A 15,247-nucleotide genomic window follows, 5' to 3' on the forward strand; every position below is an offset into this window, starting at 1 on the left:
AGTTCTTACACATGCACAAACTCCTGAAAATGTCCAGAAATTAACGGCTGAGCTGCACGTGTGAACACAACTGGTCACATTTTACACCCTGACTTTGTCCTAGTAAATACATGTTACAGAAAATTCCTGAAAATGTAGTGAGTTGTGAGGGTCAATGAGGTTAAAATGACAAAACCGACATTAAAACATCGGTAATGTTTATTTGTGCAACTTAAAGAGTGTGTCTGTTTGAAACGAGAATTCAGACAATATTTGATGCAGAGAACTTTTTTTTTGTTGTTGCCGTGGTATCGAAACAGTTTTGGACATTGTTGATTTTTATTGCGTCAAATGTTGAAATTCTGGTTTTGAGACAACGCTTCCACTGACCACACTGATGACACTGCACGACTGAACATGACCCGACAACACAAGAAGGTTCTGCATGCTGGATCACAAGGGGTGCAAAATTCATTTTTACAGACATTTAACTTTATCCTGCAAGCTCCCTGAATGTTCATTCAAGGGTCGATTATGTAGAGGTTAGGAGTTCAACAGGGAATAGTCCGGAGACTCCTATCATTCATTTGAAAGAGCTCGTCGACACATCACTACTATCTTATGTTTCACTTTTTATTTGGTATTTAGGACACCTCCACATACATGTACCTCTACCTAATGAAAAAAAACAGACGTCCTTAAGGAAAATTCTACTTTTCTTGCACTCTAATAAAACAAAATGAGTATTTCCCGTAGTTTGAAACAACCCTGACACAGATAATCCACGGCTTTGTGTGTGGAAAAAATAAATCCACCAATGAGTGGACTTTATCCTCACAACATTGGCTCACACAAAGGCTCTAGTGAGCTTAAAGTAACCAGTCATACCGAATAAAACCTCTAAAAATAAGATTCAGAGTAACTGCTCATTTCTGTGGTTGGATGGAGGAACACAAATATGTGTTTGTTGGTGGTTTTTTCCACACAGATAAATCAAACCACCCAGTGAAATCTGACAGTCAATCGAAGTGTGATGGTGAATCTCTATCATGTAAGTCTAGACGAGCTCTGGATAACTCGGTGTGAACACACAGCCACGTACTGTATGCGGGCGCGATCAATAAAGGAGGTGTAAATGACGGCCCAGGAGGAGGGCTTTCTCCCTCCAGCAGACTGATTGAGAAACAAATTGCGGCAAATAAAGCATGTAATTAGATTATAGAGCCCAGTGTGGTGCCCCGCTCTGCTCTGCTCTGGGCCGATCGCACCAGAGCCGGGAGAGTTTGGATCCCGTCCAGCAAAAGAGAGAGAGAGAGAGAGAGAGAGAGGGATAGAGAGAGAGAGAGAAGAGAGAGAGGGCCCTCGTCTCTTTTCTTGTCAGACGATGGAGTGGACGGCCTTTTTTCTGTTTTTTTGTTTTGAGAGGCTGTTGGAGAGGCCTGTTGACCTGATTTGAGATTTTTACTTTTGAGGGGGCGGGTGGCGGCTCGTAATCAGTTCAGGGATGATTGGTGTCGGCCCTCTTTCACTGTAACTGATGAGTTTCAGATGAGTCAGCGGGGGGACTCCTGTTGAATTTCACTCAAAAGCACACGCTGTCACGCTAGAGAGGAAACAACCCGGCCAAGATCTACACTCCAAAAAAATATCTACAAATTTTAAGCAAACTTTTTTATACCAATAATTAGAATTTGATACGGTGTTGTTCTGTGATTGGCCGAGCTTATTCCAAAAGGTCTTGCAGCATTATTTCTCCTCTCCCTCTCTCCTACTAATAAGTGGTCGTAACAAGAGCCCACGTTGACATGACTGTAGAGCGCAGGGCGTGTGAGGCAAGACTCATGTCCAAAAAATCCAAGGAGGGGTCGGCCACTGATTCTGATCACTTCCAGCCTCTGACAACACACACACACACACACACACTCATACACACACACACACACACACTCATACACACACACGTATAAGCCTTCACCACGACACCCATGAGCCTCATCATCACCACTCCAGTCCTCCTCCTCATCATCATCATCATCAGTTACTCTGAACATCCTGTGTATCCTTACAGGTCATCGGTGGTTAATCTCCTCCACATTGCGTTGTTGCTGCGCAGACGTCTCAGTCTCGACCCGTGGGAGTGGCGGCTCGCACCATCCGTGACCTACCGGCAACAATGTGTGTTTTGTCTGGGCCACACCAATCGGAGGTATTCTCCATGCATTCCAACCCCGCCGTGTGGTCGAGGGGGGGTGGGGGGGGGGGACAAATTAATATCCACTCCATTTTTTTTTTTTTTTTACCCTTCACGCCCTCCATTCACCTCTCCTCAAAACACGTCCCCCCCTCTCCGTCCAAGTGAGGCGCAACACGGCACCTGCCTCACAGCTGTCAGCGCAGCACCCCCCCCACACACACACACACACTCACACACACACACACACCAGGGTTTCTCTCTTGTTATTGTTGCATCAATTTCCAAATTCCGATGAAATCTTCTGACTCTTTCAGCCTCATCTTCCTCAAAATGAGTCGTTGTTTTTCTCACCATGACCTCATTTCTGTTTCCCCTCGTCTTATTTTTCATTTTAACCTCTCACAAATTTCCAAACTACATTTTTTTTTCTTCTTTTTCTATGAATTTTGAAACCTTTGCTCATCATCTTCATCTCCAAAATTCCTCATTACAACCAATGTGATGGTGGTAAGAATTGTATTAAAATGTTGTCATGTTTTTTGATTGACACTGAAACTGATTCCTGTTTCTGTGGTGTTTTTGATATCTGTGTGCTTGAGTGTCCTTAAAGGCGTCCTAAAACTTTAGAATGAAAACATTGCCGATGCTCCAACATGTCCCTGCATCTGGTCAAGCGGTTGCCGTGTGTGTCCTTCTGCTTCTGTTACCAGGCTTACATTAATTCATGTATTATTGCCTTTTTTATAGACATGTCTTGTAAATATTTTTGGCAAAAAATGACAAAACTAGATCACTAAACCAAAGTGTCTTACCAAAAACAAAAAGGAAAAAAGGAATGTACTAATAAATAAATGTATTCATATCACCATGGTAACATGTTTAATGCTTCCTTGAAAATCTTGTAACCCTGGGACCGTTAGGAAATACTTGATGATTTAAGGCTACATTAATGTATGTGAGGTTTAGGACACCGCTGGTCACATATTGTGGTCGTTTGTGCGGTTCGAGGGAGGCCGACTGAAAAGACACTCACAGTAAGTAAATCTATAAATATGTTTATTACTATAATGTGTTGATGCCGATCTATGTTCAGAAAAGTCAAAAAATATCAAACCAGCCCGATCGATTCGAGCCTCTTAACAGGCACAGTTATATTATTTTCTGATTTCTCAAGTTGAGTGTAAGGACCCCGGGTGGGTTGCTCTCATTAATCACATGTGAGATGACATCATAGCTGTTTGAAAAATACAACGCCGAGTAATATGTGTGTTTCCTCTTTCCTCGTTTATCGAAGGCTAAGAGGGTAATATTCATGATTCTGACACGGGCGACACAGAGCGTCCATCAGGGTGATCCACTTTCCAAACCGCCTGATTTCAACCTCTCTCTCTCCTGATTAGATTATCTGTGTGACTACATGGTCCGAGGCGTTTCGCTGTCTCCTTCAGGTTGTGTTTACGTTCAGTGAGGATTTCATGTTGCTTTGGGGGGAAAGGGAGAGGGAGGTGAAGGTGCAGCTTTCATACCTTAAAAAAAAACAACCCCAGCATCCAAAACATGTGTTGTGCTTTCACATGTTGGAATGCCGATCTTTTTCCTGAAGTTGATGAAGCAATACAAGCCTTTTCTCTCACTTATCCCGTAATCCATGAATGAGGTGAGGAAAATTTCCTACGCCCCGAAACTGGACAGATTCATGACAAGGGGGCCCAGAGAAAGTCCAGATATTCCGGCTCGACACCACCCACAGTGTGATGTGAAGACAAAGCGTGAAACAGAGGGAGACGAAGGAAGTGGAGGAGAGCGAACGTAGAGAGCGAGAGAGAAAAGAAAGAAGGAGGTGGAGGACTTTTAGGAGGGCGGGGGGGGGGGGGGGGGGCAGGAGGGGCTGGCTCGGCAGTATCCTGACTGTGCTGTCAATCGAAGCTGTCCGGGGAATGTAAGGGAGCTCAGAGGGCCCAACAACAGCTGCAGGAGCCTCTTACTCTCACACACACACACACACACACACACACACACACACACACACACACACACACACACACACACACACACACGTATAGCATGGGCCTCCTGCTACTTCATGGGTGAGACAGAGCAAACATGCGCTGCCAGATGACTCAATTTTTTCCAGCACAAGGACAAAAAACGAAATGTGGAAGTTATTCTAACTCGCTTTTGTAAAGGAATGTTTATTTCCACGCTACGAGACGTTTATGTGCTGTACATTTTACAAATTCATGCTATGACCGCGGTTATCATTATATTTGAATGAAGTAAGGAGTGCTTTAATCAAATCGTATATAAACAACTTGTGGGTTTAGTAATTAAAGAGAGATATCTGAGTAACTAGTGCGAGGAATAGGGTTGGGATATTGTAATATATATTTAATCGGAATGTAACATATCGTAACAAATCATAATGTATCGTAACATAAAATATTATATCATAACATCTCTTACGGTAACGTATCGTAAAATATTGTAGCGTATGGTGTCGTATCAAAAAGTATCGTAAAGCATTGTAACGTATCATATTATATCGTAACATATTGTATCTTAACATATTGTATCGTAACATATTGTATCATAAAGTATCGTAACATAATGTATTGTAACATATTGTATCGTAACATATCGTATCGTAAAGTATCGTAACGCATCGTATTATATCGTAACATCATATTGTAATGTATTGTAACGTATCATATCGTAACGTATCATATCGTAACGTATCATATCGTAACGTATCATAATGTATTGAAACATATTGTATAGTAACATATCGTAAAGTATCGTAACATAACATATTGTATCGAAACATATTGTATCGTAAAATATATATCGCATTTTATTGTAACGTATTATATTGTATCGTAACATATCATATTGTATCGTAACGTATCATATCGTAACGTATCATATCGTAATCATATCGGAACGTATCATATCATAACGTATCATATCGTAACGTATCATATCGTACCGTAATATATTGTATTGTAAAGTATCGTAACGTATCATATCATGGCGTATCATATCGCAACGTATTGTATCGTATCGTAAAAGCAACTTTATAAATCTTTTTATCCTCCATGTTTAATTTAAATGGCAACAAAACATCACTAAAAACTTTGGTTATAAAAAAGCTTTTCAGTTCAGTCAATGAGTCACATTTAAAATGACTTTTACTCATATTTATGCAGTCTCACAATTTAGAGCTCCACAGATTTGAGCTCTACAACCTGATGAACCACAACTCATGGTTCATCAGGTCCTATACCCATCCTATAAGATCGGACATTAAATCCACACTTCCCTAACCCCCCTTCAATAAAAGTACATTAATAAAAGTGCAGTTGTATTCACAGATGAATTGCATCATCCAGCTCCTTCCATCAGTCTTTTCCCCACTTCACTTCATCAAACCGGCAGCGAGGGAGTTCTGAGAGATGAAAAATCATCAAATCAAACAAACTGCCGAGCCCCCGTGCTGCAAGCCAGACCAACACCCCACTGTGCCGCAGTTAGACTGATTAATCGTGAAAGTGTGAGGGATTAAAGGAGGCACATCCCAGAGTTGCTGCTAATGGATTTAATATTCATGAACCCTTAATAAGCAGAGCCAAGGCATGAGGGATCCAATTTATCCAGCAGTCTGTTTTTACACTGGTGGGAAAAAAAAAAAAAAAAAAAAACCTGTGGTGAGGCCGTGGAAGAAATCCCAACACATCCTCCTCATCTTTCCCTCAGAGTTCAGCAGCACACAGAAGATAAAAAGTCCAAATAAAATACATGTTTGACTTGAATGTACTCACCTGATGGCTCCTCTGTACTGCTGGACGGGGTCGTAGGAGGTGCAACGGGAATCTCTACTCCACAAGAAAACACAACATAGACAAAAAGAGACATCAGCGTCATTACTGTGGACGAACATGCAAAGACAAAACAAGTCAAAAATGTGAAAAAGTATCAGTGTTGAGGACATGAGTGGACCAAAAACTGTTTGATTTCTTCAACTGACCAGCTTTCAGTGTGAATTTAGTGTTTAACACTTGTTGTTACATTAGGTAGGAAATGTATTTAATAGTCATTGATTGATATTTTGAAATTAATCTAACTGTTACTTTGGGTCTTTAATCCTAGTTAGATATTAAGTGTTGCTTTCCTTAGTTTTCTTCCTTATTTATTTCTTGACAAATCCTCTCCAGTTTCCCTACTCCTTTCAAACTCTTCTAAAGCTTCCTGTGCTCATATTTTAATACGAGGGACAGACTACTCGACTCTTCTAAAGTTAAGCAAACGCGAAGAAAATTTAGCGTAGTTAATGCGGCTAAACACTGAATCACAGTGTGTGACGGTTAGCAAAGTCAAATTGGTTTGCCGAGTCTGGCTAGCGTTAGCAGTGCGAGTACCACCAGCCGCCTAGCAGGTTCACGTCCGCATTCCTGTGCTGGAGTCCTGCTTACACATGCCGGTTTAACCTGAAACCCCCCCCCCCCCCCGCATACAACTTTATCTCCATTTTATTTTGATCGCTACGAGATGCCATCCGCCCACTCTGCTGGTTCACTGCAACACTCAAATCTTATCAACTGTTTTTGTCTAATCTCCACTCAGAAATATAACAAAAAGAATAATATAAACCACATTCACCTGACAGGTCCAGATGAACATCTTATTCCAAGATTTAAAGGCCTTGTTTTTTTACATTTTATATCTTCAAGTAAGACATTTTTCTGGACTTGTCAGGTGAATGTGGTGATGAAATATTTTTGACTAGAAATAAGACAAAAACACTTTGTAAGATTTGTAGTTTTTGCAGTGTTTACATCAAGGTAGTGGAGTATGATGGCATTATGGCAGGAGCCAGGTAGCAGCAGAGAGAACTTCCATGATTCCCCGCTAGCCTTCGACGTCATCTTTTTGTTGTTGTTGATTATGTCGGAATGGACATATCGTATCTTTATTCATTTTTCCTAAATAGGGGGCGTGAGTGCCAAGCGGTTAGGTAGCTCCACATCAACGGAGGCTCTAGTCCTCCATGCAGGCGGCCCGGGTTCAAGTCCTACCTGTGGCTCCTTTCCTGCATGTCATTCCCCACTCTCTGGGCTCGCTCTTAAGTTTCCACACTCCCAATGAGATTTCTGTTATACGTCTTTTAAAAGTCTACCTTTCCAAACACATGCCTAATTTTGGTATTTCAATTTATATTCAAAATCTTCCTTTAATGAATCCTTCATTACTGAGTTGTTTTTCCTGTCCTTCACCCTCTCTTGTATCCTGCTGCTGTAGAACAAAACTCTACAAGAACTGTGTGATCGTCCAAACACTTGATTCTCTCAGCCCTCGTTCATCCTCTCCGGGAAGGAAGCAGACACTTGGAGAAACCAGGCGTGAAGAACTCGTCCCTTATCTCCAAAGGAGCAGGATGGCAACAGAAGATATATAACACACATAACGCTTTTTTTCTTCTTTTTTTTTTGTCACTCTGGGCGGGAGGGGCTCATCAAAAAAGGAGGAATATGAGGACAAAAGGTAAAAACCGCAGAGATGTATCAAAGGCACATGCAGAGAAAGAGTGGTGGTGTCAGCTGTGCAGAGGAGAACACTGTGTGTGTTTGAGGAAAGAGAGAAACAATCAAGTCTTCTGATTGGGTTAAAAAATCAGATTTTCTCAGCTGGGGTGAAGCAAACCTGCTTTTCCTACTTTCTTAATGTACACAACATTTAATGTGCGATGTAAATCAGGAAATCTTTGGCATGATATGCACGCCTTGTGGACATAATGAGGCCTTCTCCTCAGACGAATCGCTCCATATAACGACAAGAAAAACAATTACTGCCACAACAATGGACCATGAAGGCCCAGCGGTGGCTTCGCCCGATGTTGTTGTCGATCCCGTTCCTTCCATCAGTATTCAGTCGCCACGCGTGCCAGTTTAAATAACGAGCCTGTTCCTCATTACACTCGGCTGTAGATTTATCTCTGACAGTGCTGGAAGGTGTACACAAATCAGAGATAAAGTCAAATGAAAAGCTGGCAAGAGCCATCGCTAAATCTGAGAGACGGCTGTTAAAGATTAAACCTGATTACGTAGTTCATCATCGGGGGAGAGACTTTTATTTACATCTCGCAGGGATCGGAGCCGCCGACACCTCGGCTCTTACGCACATTCCCACGAAATCAAACATATCGGATTGTTTAATTTATTTCCTTAATTGGATCTCAGCCCATGCTGTTTTATTCCTCGTCAGAATTGATTTCCTCATATCTTTTTTATCAGCGAGAGCACTGATACCAGAGTGTTTTTTTTTTTTTTTTACGAGACAACGACCCAATAAATTCTCTTTTATTTTTTAATGCAGCTTTAAGTCTGAAGTCGTCCCTCAGGTGAAATACTTTTTTTTTTTATATCATTTTGACATCAGTACAAGAGCATGTTTTGGGCTCATTAGTGGTCATAGTGGAAGCTAAGAGCACGATTGATTTTTTGTAATACATCCCAGAGCTTTCTGCTAATAGGGCTAAGAAATGTTGGTGTTAACAGCCCGGGGTCTTTACTCAGATTTATTGAGACCAACAAGCCGAGGAAAAGCTGCGCTGCCATAACCTTGAGGTTCACTTTAATGGTGTGTTTATTTAAGCTAGCAGATTTACTGGTCAGGAAACCGACAGTTAGCGCTGAAGAAAAAAGAAGGATGAGAGGATTTAAGCAGTGTTGGAGTGCCTGCTCTTACACCGTGTGCTCCTTTATGTTAAAAGTGTGATTTTTGATGATGCACATGTGTGTGTCTTGGAGATTGCAGTGTCTTGTGTGTCTCTCCCTTTGTGGTGAGAGACCGGGTCCACGTACTTATGCAGGGGGCAATGGGCGAGCGGCTCTGCTGGTAGCCTTTAGCGCAGCGGTTGCACGTGATACCGGTCACGCCGTCTTTACAGGGACATTGTCCTGTGGTTTGGTTACAGGTTTTGCCAGCAGCGCCCACGGGATGGCAATCACATGCTGTGAGGAAACAGAGGAAGAAAGAGAGGCACAGTGAGTGGTCACACACACACACATACACACACACACACACAGAGACAGACACAAACATATACTATCTACAGAGAGTGCAGAAGTTAAGGTAGCAGTGGTGGCAACAATTCACCATGTTCACACGGCGGCCATTTTCCTGATAGATGTCACACTCAGGGTGGGAAGCTTGACTCCTTAAAAAGTCATGAATTTGATTTAAATCTTCCTCTTTCTCACTGATCAGGAACTGGAGAAATGTATGTAAACATGAGAGTGACATAGAGCTAGCTACCGTAGACAACGGCTAATGTTAACCACTGCTAGCTAACACTACCTTTAGCTAGTAAGCTATCCCTTTCCCTTTCAACCACAACCTAGCTTACTTTGCCTTTAGCTAACAATTCAAACAACACCATAATTCGGCTTAAAGCGAGAGTTCCTGCTAGGGCTGTCCTGATACTAGACTTCTGAAATTTGATACGATTCTGGTAACAAATAAAACGATATTGATACCTGTTTCAAAACCACAGCAACAACAATAGAATTCCTTGTTTTTTTTATCCCTAAAAGTTCCAGTCTAAATTGCACAAATACAAAAGGTTGCCATTGGTTTTGAGCAATTTAGAGGCTCTGTTTTCTCTCTGTCTCTCGCGTCAGCTTTTGGTTACAAATAAGACTCAAGATCTGGAGTTTTTTTGTATGACGCTTCAGTGCTTTTAAACATTATCAAAAATCATAATAATGGAGATATCGTTTTTGCATGTGGTGTCAAAAAGTATCCCAAATTTTGACCACCACCTAAAGTACTGCCTAACAGTTTTATAGGCTAGAAAGTGGTTGAACGCCAAAGTTAGCGCTGATGTGGTGCTAGCTGATTGGTTTCTCCTGTTGCTGATGAACCAAGAAGCGTTGGGATGCTAACAGCTAGTCCTATGTCTCGCTGGCCACATGTTTAAAACTTTTAACCTAGAAACACAGCAAGTACAATCCTGAAACAGCTTTTTGAGCTCAGCATGACATCAGAGGAAAATGGCCGCTGTGTGAGTATGGTCAATAACAGAGTGGTGAGACACAGGTGGAGGCGTGCACAGAGAGACAGAATATAAATTCCCGTCTCAACACCAGAGAGAGCGTGGCATCCAGACTTAAACATCGACACATCCTCTGTGTCTGGAGACATTTCTTGATGTAGACATGGTTAGCTAATCGACCCTTTGACATCAAACAATCACATCCACCGCCACGGGACGACAGTTGTGTGTGTGTGTGTGTGTGTGTGTGTGTGTGTGTGTGTGTGTGAGGGAGGTAAAGACAAAGCTTGTGCAAGTTTACCAAATGATAAAATAATGGAGGATAATCCTAATTGCCTGTTTTTGATTTTCCCTGGCTTTGAACGCGAACCCAAAACGTCTGTCACACTTCCTCCCAAACTGGGGGGTCCATCGAACACATGTGCCTCAGGAATGTAATCATTTCACAACAGCCCCCCCCCCAATCCAAGCCCTTACTTTATTTCACAGCCCAACCACTGTCAAGTTTGAAATCATCGTTGAGTAATCTTTGTCTGAGAGTTGTTGCGTTTCATCTATTTTTGGATGTATAGCGAGGAGAGGTGGTTGAATTAATAGTCTCACTAACAGCCGATACTGTAAATCCTGACAGTCTAATCCAGACCAGAGCCGCCTCGATTATTCATCAACAATTTCCACGTCTTCGCTCAAAAGACCTGCAAAGCCGAGAAACTCCGTTTGTCAGCAGACTTTCACTACTTTATTCCTCACCCCCGTGACTGATATACTCTCTGTTTATTTCCCAGCAGTGATGCCGACTTTCAGCCTCATTGGCGTTGCCCCGCCCTGAAGATTATTCTCTGCCTTGTGTCACTTGTCAGTCTGAAAGCCTTTTCAAAGGAAAAGCTGAATTATGTGCTTTGAGGTTTTGTGGGGGTATTTAGTGGTTTGGCTTGTTTTTGTTTTTTAAACCACACAGACTGTTGAGCCCAGAGTGAAAAATTACAGCCTCAAAAGAATCTGTTCATTTCGGCTCATTGCATCTAAATGAGGGTTTAATGTGTTTAAATGTCAGAGCGAATACTGATGAAAAGTGGATTAATTCGATATATTTAGCCATGTAAATTGACTGAGACTGATGTTGTTTTGATAGTTTCAGTGTGAATGTCAGTTGTGTAGCGATGTAAGACACATGCTCCACATGACTGCAGGTCCTCTGTGTCGACGTTATACTAATCATACCTCTTGATTGATCTTAGACTCTTGGAAACAACGTTTTGCTGTTTTGTGAGGTATTATGTGGCGTCAATAACCGATCCATCTCCATTGTATGCATATGGAAGGGTTTTAGCAAGCCGCAAACTCTGTCCATGCATGTTCCCAAGGGGTTACACACTCGGTGCCACAGGCCCGTTCTGGTTGGCCACCCCAAATGCCCCCGCATTTTCTAATCTATGATTTGCTGTCTGCCTGGTCAGACGTAGATACCACTTGGAGAACTGCAGTTTTTTTGTACTTCCACATTCCAACACTTGATTGTCTTGGTTTTAGCAAGCCAATTCCTAACTCCAGGGCTGTCCAAAAGGGGTTATATGTGGTGGCATGGGCCCCCTCTGGTTGGCCACCCCATTATTCTAAATTATGATTTGCTATATGCCTGGTCAGAGGCACTAGTTTACTTATGATGGCAGATTTCGGCCTGAAATAACAGGCTTTGGTTGCATTGAAAGTAGCATGTAACCTTTCGTCTGTAATTCTCACAGCGAGTTTCGCAGGTACATGTTTTCCTTGAAAAAGTAAGCATGGAGGATTTATTTGTTGCCATTCTGTTGTGTTGACTAGATATTACTGCGAACAGAAATGTACAAAAGTACTCTAGTCAATGGAGACCATACACACCTCTGCCTTCCTCCACATACACACTAACAGGCTTTTCTTCTCTTTTATCTCTATTGCCTGTTTCCTGTGATTCAGCTTCTGTTGCTGCTCTTATCTCTGCAGAGTAATTGTGTGTGTGTGAATACACTTGCTGTTCCCCCCCTCTTATCAGACAAACAGAGACCTCCTTTAAAGTGTGTGTATCTATTAGTTCCTTTATCAGACCAATCTGTCACCGCTTTCATTGCTTAGTTGTGTCTAGCTGAGTGGGAGGAACAGCACACACACACACACACACACACACACACACACACATGCATGGTCCCAGGAAACCCAATAAGCAGCGTGGAGGCCGGTACAGCACGTCTGCAGGTCTGTAAATTTTGCAGCATGTCAGAGGGGTTTTAGTTTCAGAAGGGCAAAGAGCGGTTTCTGCTTGGAGCTTCAGAGAGTTGGGTTTATATGTTTAAGAGTGTCTGCCTGGTAACCACAGCTCTGAGACCAAAGAGCCTGCCAGTAAATCAAGGTGCACATGCAGCAGCAGCAGCACATGGTCCACAGGTGGGAAACTCTCAGAAGCCTTCTTACTCCTCTACAGTTTGCCCTCCCTTTTCGACTCAAAGGCCGACTGAGCCTGACCCCGCTGTCCTGCTGGATGACAAATAGTCCGACTCCCTGGCTGGATGACCCACCTGTTGGGTGAAGGGCTGAATCACTGAGTGTCTTTTGGTTCAAGTGTGTGTCCACTTAGCGGTTAAGTGGATACTACAGATGTCTCAGGAAGATATGGGGACGGTAGAAGAAGAAAGGCTGCTAACACCTCCATGTTATGGTATCTTCTCCACCACCTTCATCTTGAATAAGACTGATATATATATATCTGTCATGTTCCTAGATGAAGACAGCTCCTGGCGCCTGGAGTTATGCGTACAAAATCATGCAAAAAATCTTTGCTTAATGGGTGGAGAATTTTTTTTTTGTGCTTCATTCAGAGATTGCACAATGTGAGAGTTTTCAACTCTGCCAATCGTTTACCATAAAGCTGCCGTTTGAAGTCTGAACCCCCCCCATCCCACAAATTTAGTTTGTGTGTTCTGTGCCAATAAGAATAATTTGTTGGCCCTGATGTGGAGCCAACCCAAATCTGTGTTCCATTATAATTAGGTTTCTGCTCCTCCACAAACATCTTTGGAGAGCAGAGAGAGACGGTGCTGTTGGGTTGTTGGTACAGTGTGCGTACAGCTCTCTGAAACAAGTCTATCTATTAGGAGGTCGGGTTTTGTTTGTTGTGTTGTTTTATTGATCCAATGAAGTGGCTGGAATTCTTGTTTTTGGGCCTTAAGACCCTGACACACCAAGGAGATCATCAGCCATCCGTCCTAGTTGGACCAAGGGTGAGCGATCGTCGTCTCGACGTGGAGTGTCCAGCTCCGTCGCTACCTGTCGGCCCCCGTTTGCCTTTTTCCGGCTGATTCGACATGTTGAATCGAAGTCGGTGAGAGGAATCTCTCTGATTGGCTGTTCTGAGGTTTCATTTCTCTCCAGCTCTCCTCTCAGGTTCAGTAAAGCCCCTTGAGCATGTCTCTGTAGTCTCCATGCTTTCACCCATTAGTGCGGTTTCTCCTTATTCATCTCTTCCTCCTCTTCTTTTCTTTTTTCCACTAAAAGACCAAGAACTGACAACGCCAGCGCCATTTTCTACTTTTTATCAGACATTATTCTCCATTAGTAGACGACCTATAATACGAGTGGTGACCGACAGCGTTCTGAATGGTCTTCTCGTATCATAACAAAGAGCTACCGCCGCCTGCTGGCATGGAGAGTTATTTCCTCTCACTCATGAGCAGATCGTACGTGGTGGTTGGCTGTCGGCTGTAGTCTTTGCGGTGTGTCCTAGTGCAACCTTTTGGCCAAGACGTGAGGCGACTCCACAGACGGCCTTCGTTGCCACTACGTCTTTGCCATCTGCTCGGTGTGTCAGGGCCTTTAGAGTTATTTCTACATTTGCATAATCAGGGACATGGTGAGTTGACTGACAGCTGGATGTGTTGTAACCGTCTCTCTCTTTCTAGGTTGATCGAAAGTTAGTCCGACTTAGCATATCCGTTATGGCGGCCGGTCACCATCCTTCGACTTAAAAACTTCCCTTCAGAAACCAATGGGTGACGACACTGAGACTACGTTCATGTTTTATACAGTCTATGATTTGAAGTAATAAGAACCTACTACTACTGTTTCAATGGAAGACATATGTCAACACGAGTGGTGTTTTTTTTTTTCACGGGTTATTCTGATTGAAACAGACCATCCCTCAATTGAAGCCTATTTCCCTCTTGATGCAAAACATGTTCCTCATCGTTCCACTTCCTGATGTAGTTATATGATGCTTGATGTTGGGGTTTGGATTTGGAGGCCTGAATTCTGTCAATCAGCCGCAGAAACCCAAGGCCGACCTGCCCGAGCTTGATTTTATTGGATTTAAATGGAGGACTAATCAAAAGCATGGCTTCCCTCTCGCTGTCGTTCATTATCCTGCCAGACTGCACATCCACAAAGGAGGAATCACTAATGTTTAACTTTCAGAAATAAAGTTCAGACAGGCTCGGTATCAGTGAGACAACAAAACAGCTGATCACACTCTACATGGTGTTATCACGGTGAGATGCCAGAGGGCGTTCAGAGACCACCCAGAGTCTCTTTGTCTTCTTCACATCTCGCTATCTTCCCATCTAAGTTAAACTTTTTCAAATACGCTCTTTGGGTTTTATTATTCAAAGGTTTCAAACTGTTAAAGATACAAACGAGAGCTCCTTGAACCCGTGTTGTATTTAGAGTCTCACTCCATGAGGGGGGAAGATAGCGGTAGTCTGTAATCGTCGTTCCTAAAAAGGGGAAACCGGAAGAAGATTAGGACGGATGCAGATAAATGAACCGTTGTTATGATACGAGAAGACCATTTTCACACGGATGTCACTCAACACTCGTAATAAAGGAACTTCTAATGCAGAATGATGTCTGAGAAAAAGTTGAAGTTGTTGACTTGCTTTTGTCCCTTTCAATTTTTCTTCTAGTGCACTGATTTGCTTAGCTGAACAGCCAATCAGAGTGATTCCTCTCACCGACCGCGTCGACCGATACCGATTCAACATGTCCAAAAAGGCCGACAT

At 42.7% G+C, this 15,247-nt stretch overlaps 1 protein-coding gene across 2 annotated transcripts in view; it reads right to left on the bottom strand.

The window, feature by feature from the left end:
• Positions 1 to 15,247, bottom strand: part of ntn1a (netrin 1a) — a 77,218-nt gene that overhangs the window by 15,543 nt on the left and 46,428 nt on the right. The window contains exons 4-5 of one of the 2 annotated variants that reach the window (XM_061062385.1): positions 9,031 to 9,180; positions 5,992 to 6,045 (exon numbers count right to left, since the gene is read on the bottom strand). In XM_061062385.1, the coding sequence (XP_060918368.1) occupies positions 5,992 to 6,045; positions 9,031 to 9,180 (204 nt within the window). The remainder of the gene's footprint in view (positions 1 to 5,991; positions 6,046 to 9,030; positions 9,181 to 15,247) is intronic. The other variant, XM_061062393.1, reaches the window with a different exon arrangement.

The sequence above is a fragment of the Labrus mixtus genome, chromosome 2, assembly GCF_963584025.1.
Source record: "Labrus mixtus chromosome 2, fLabMix1.1, whole genome shotgun sequence".
Taxonomy (NCBI): Eukaryota; Metazoa; Chordata; class Actinopteri; order Labriformes; family Labridae; genus Labrus; species Labrus mixtus.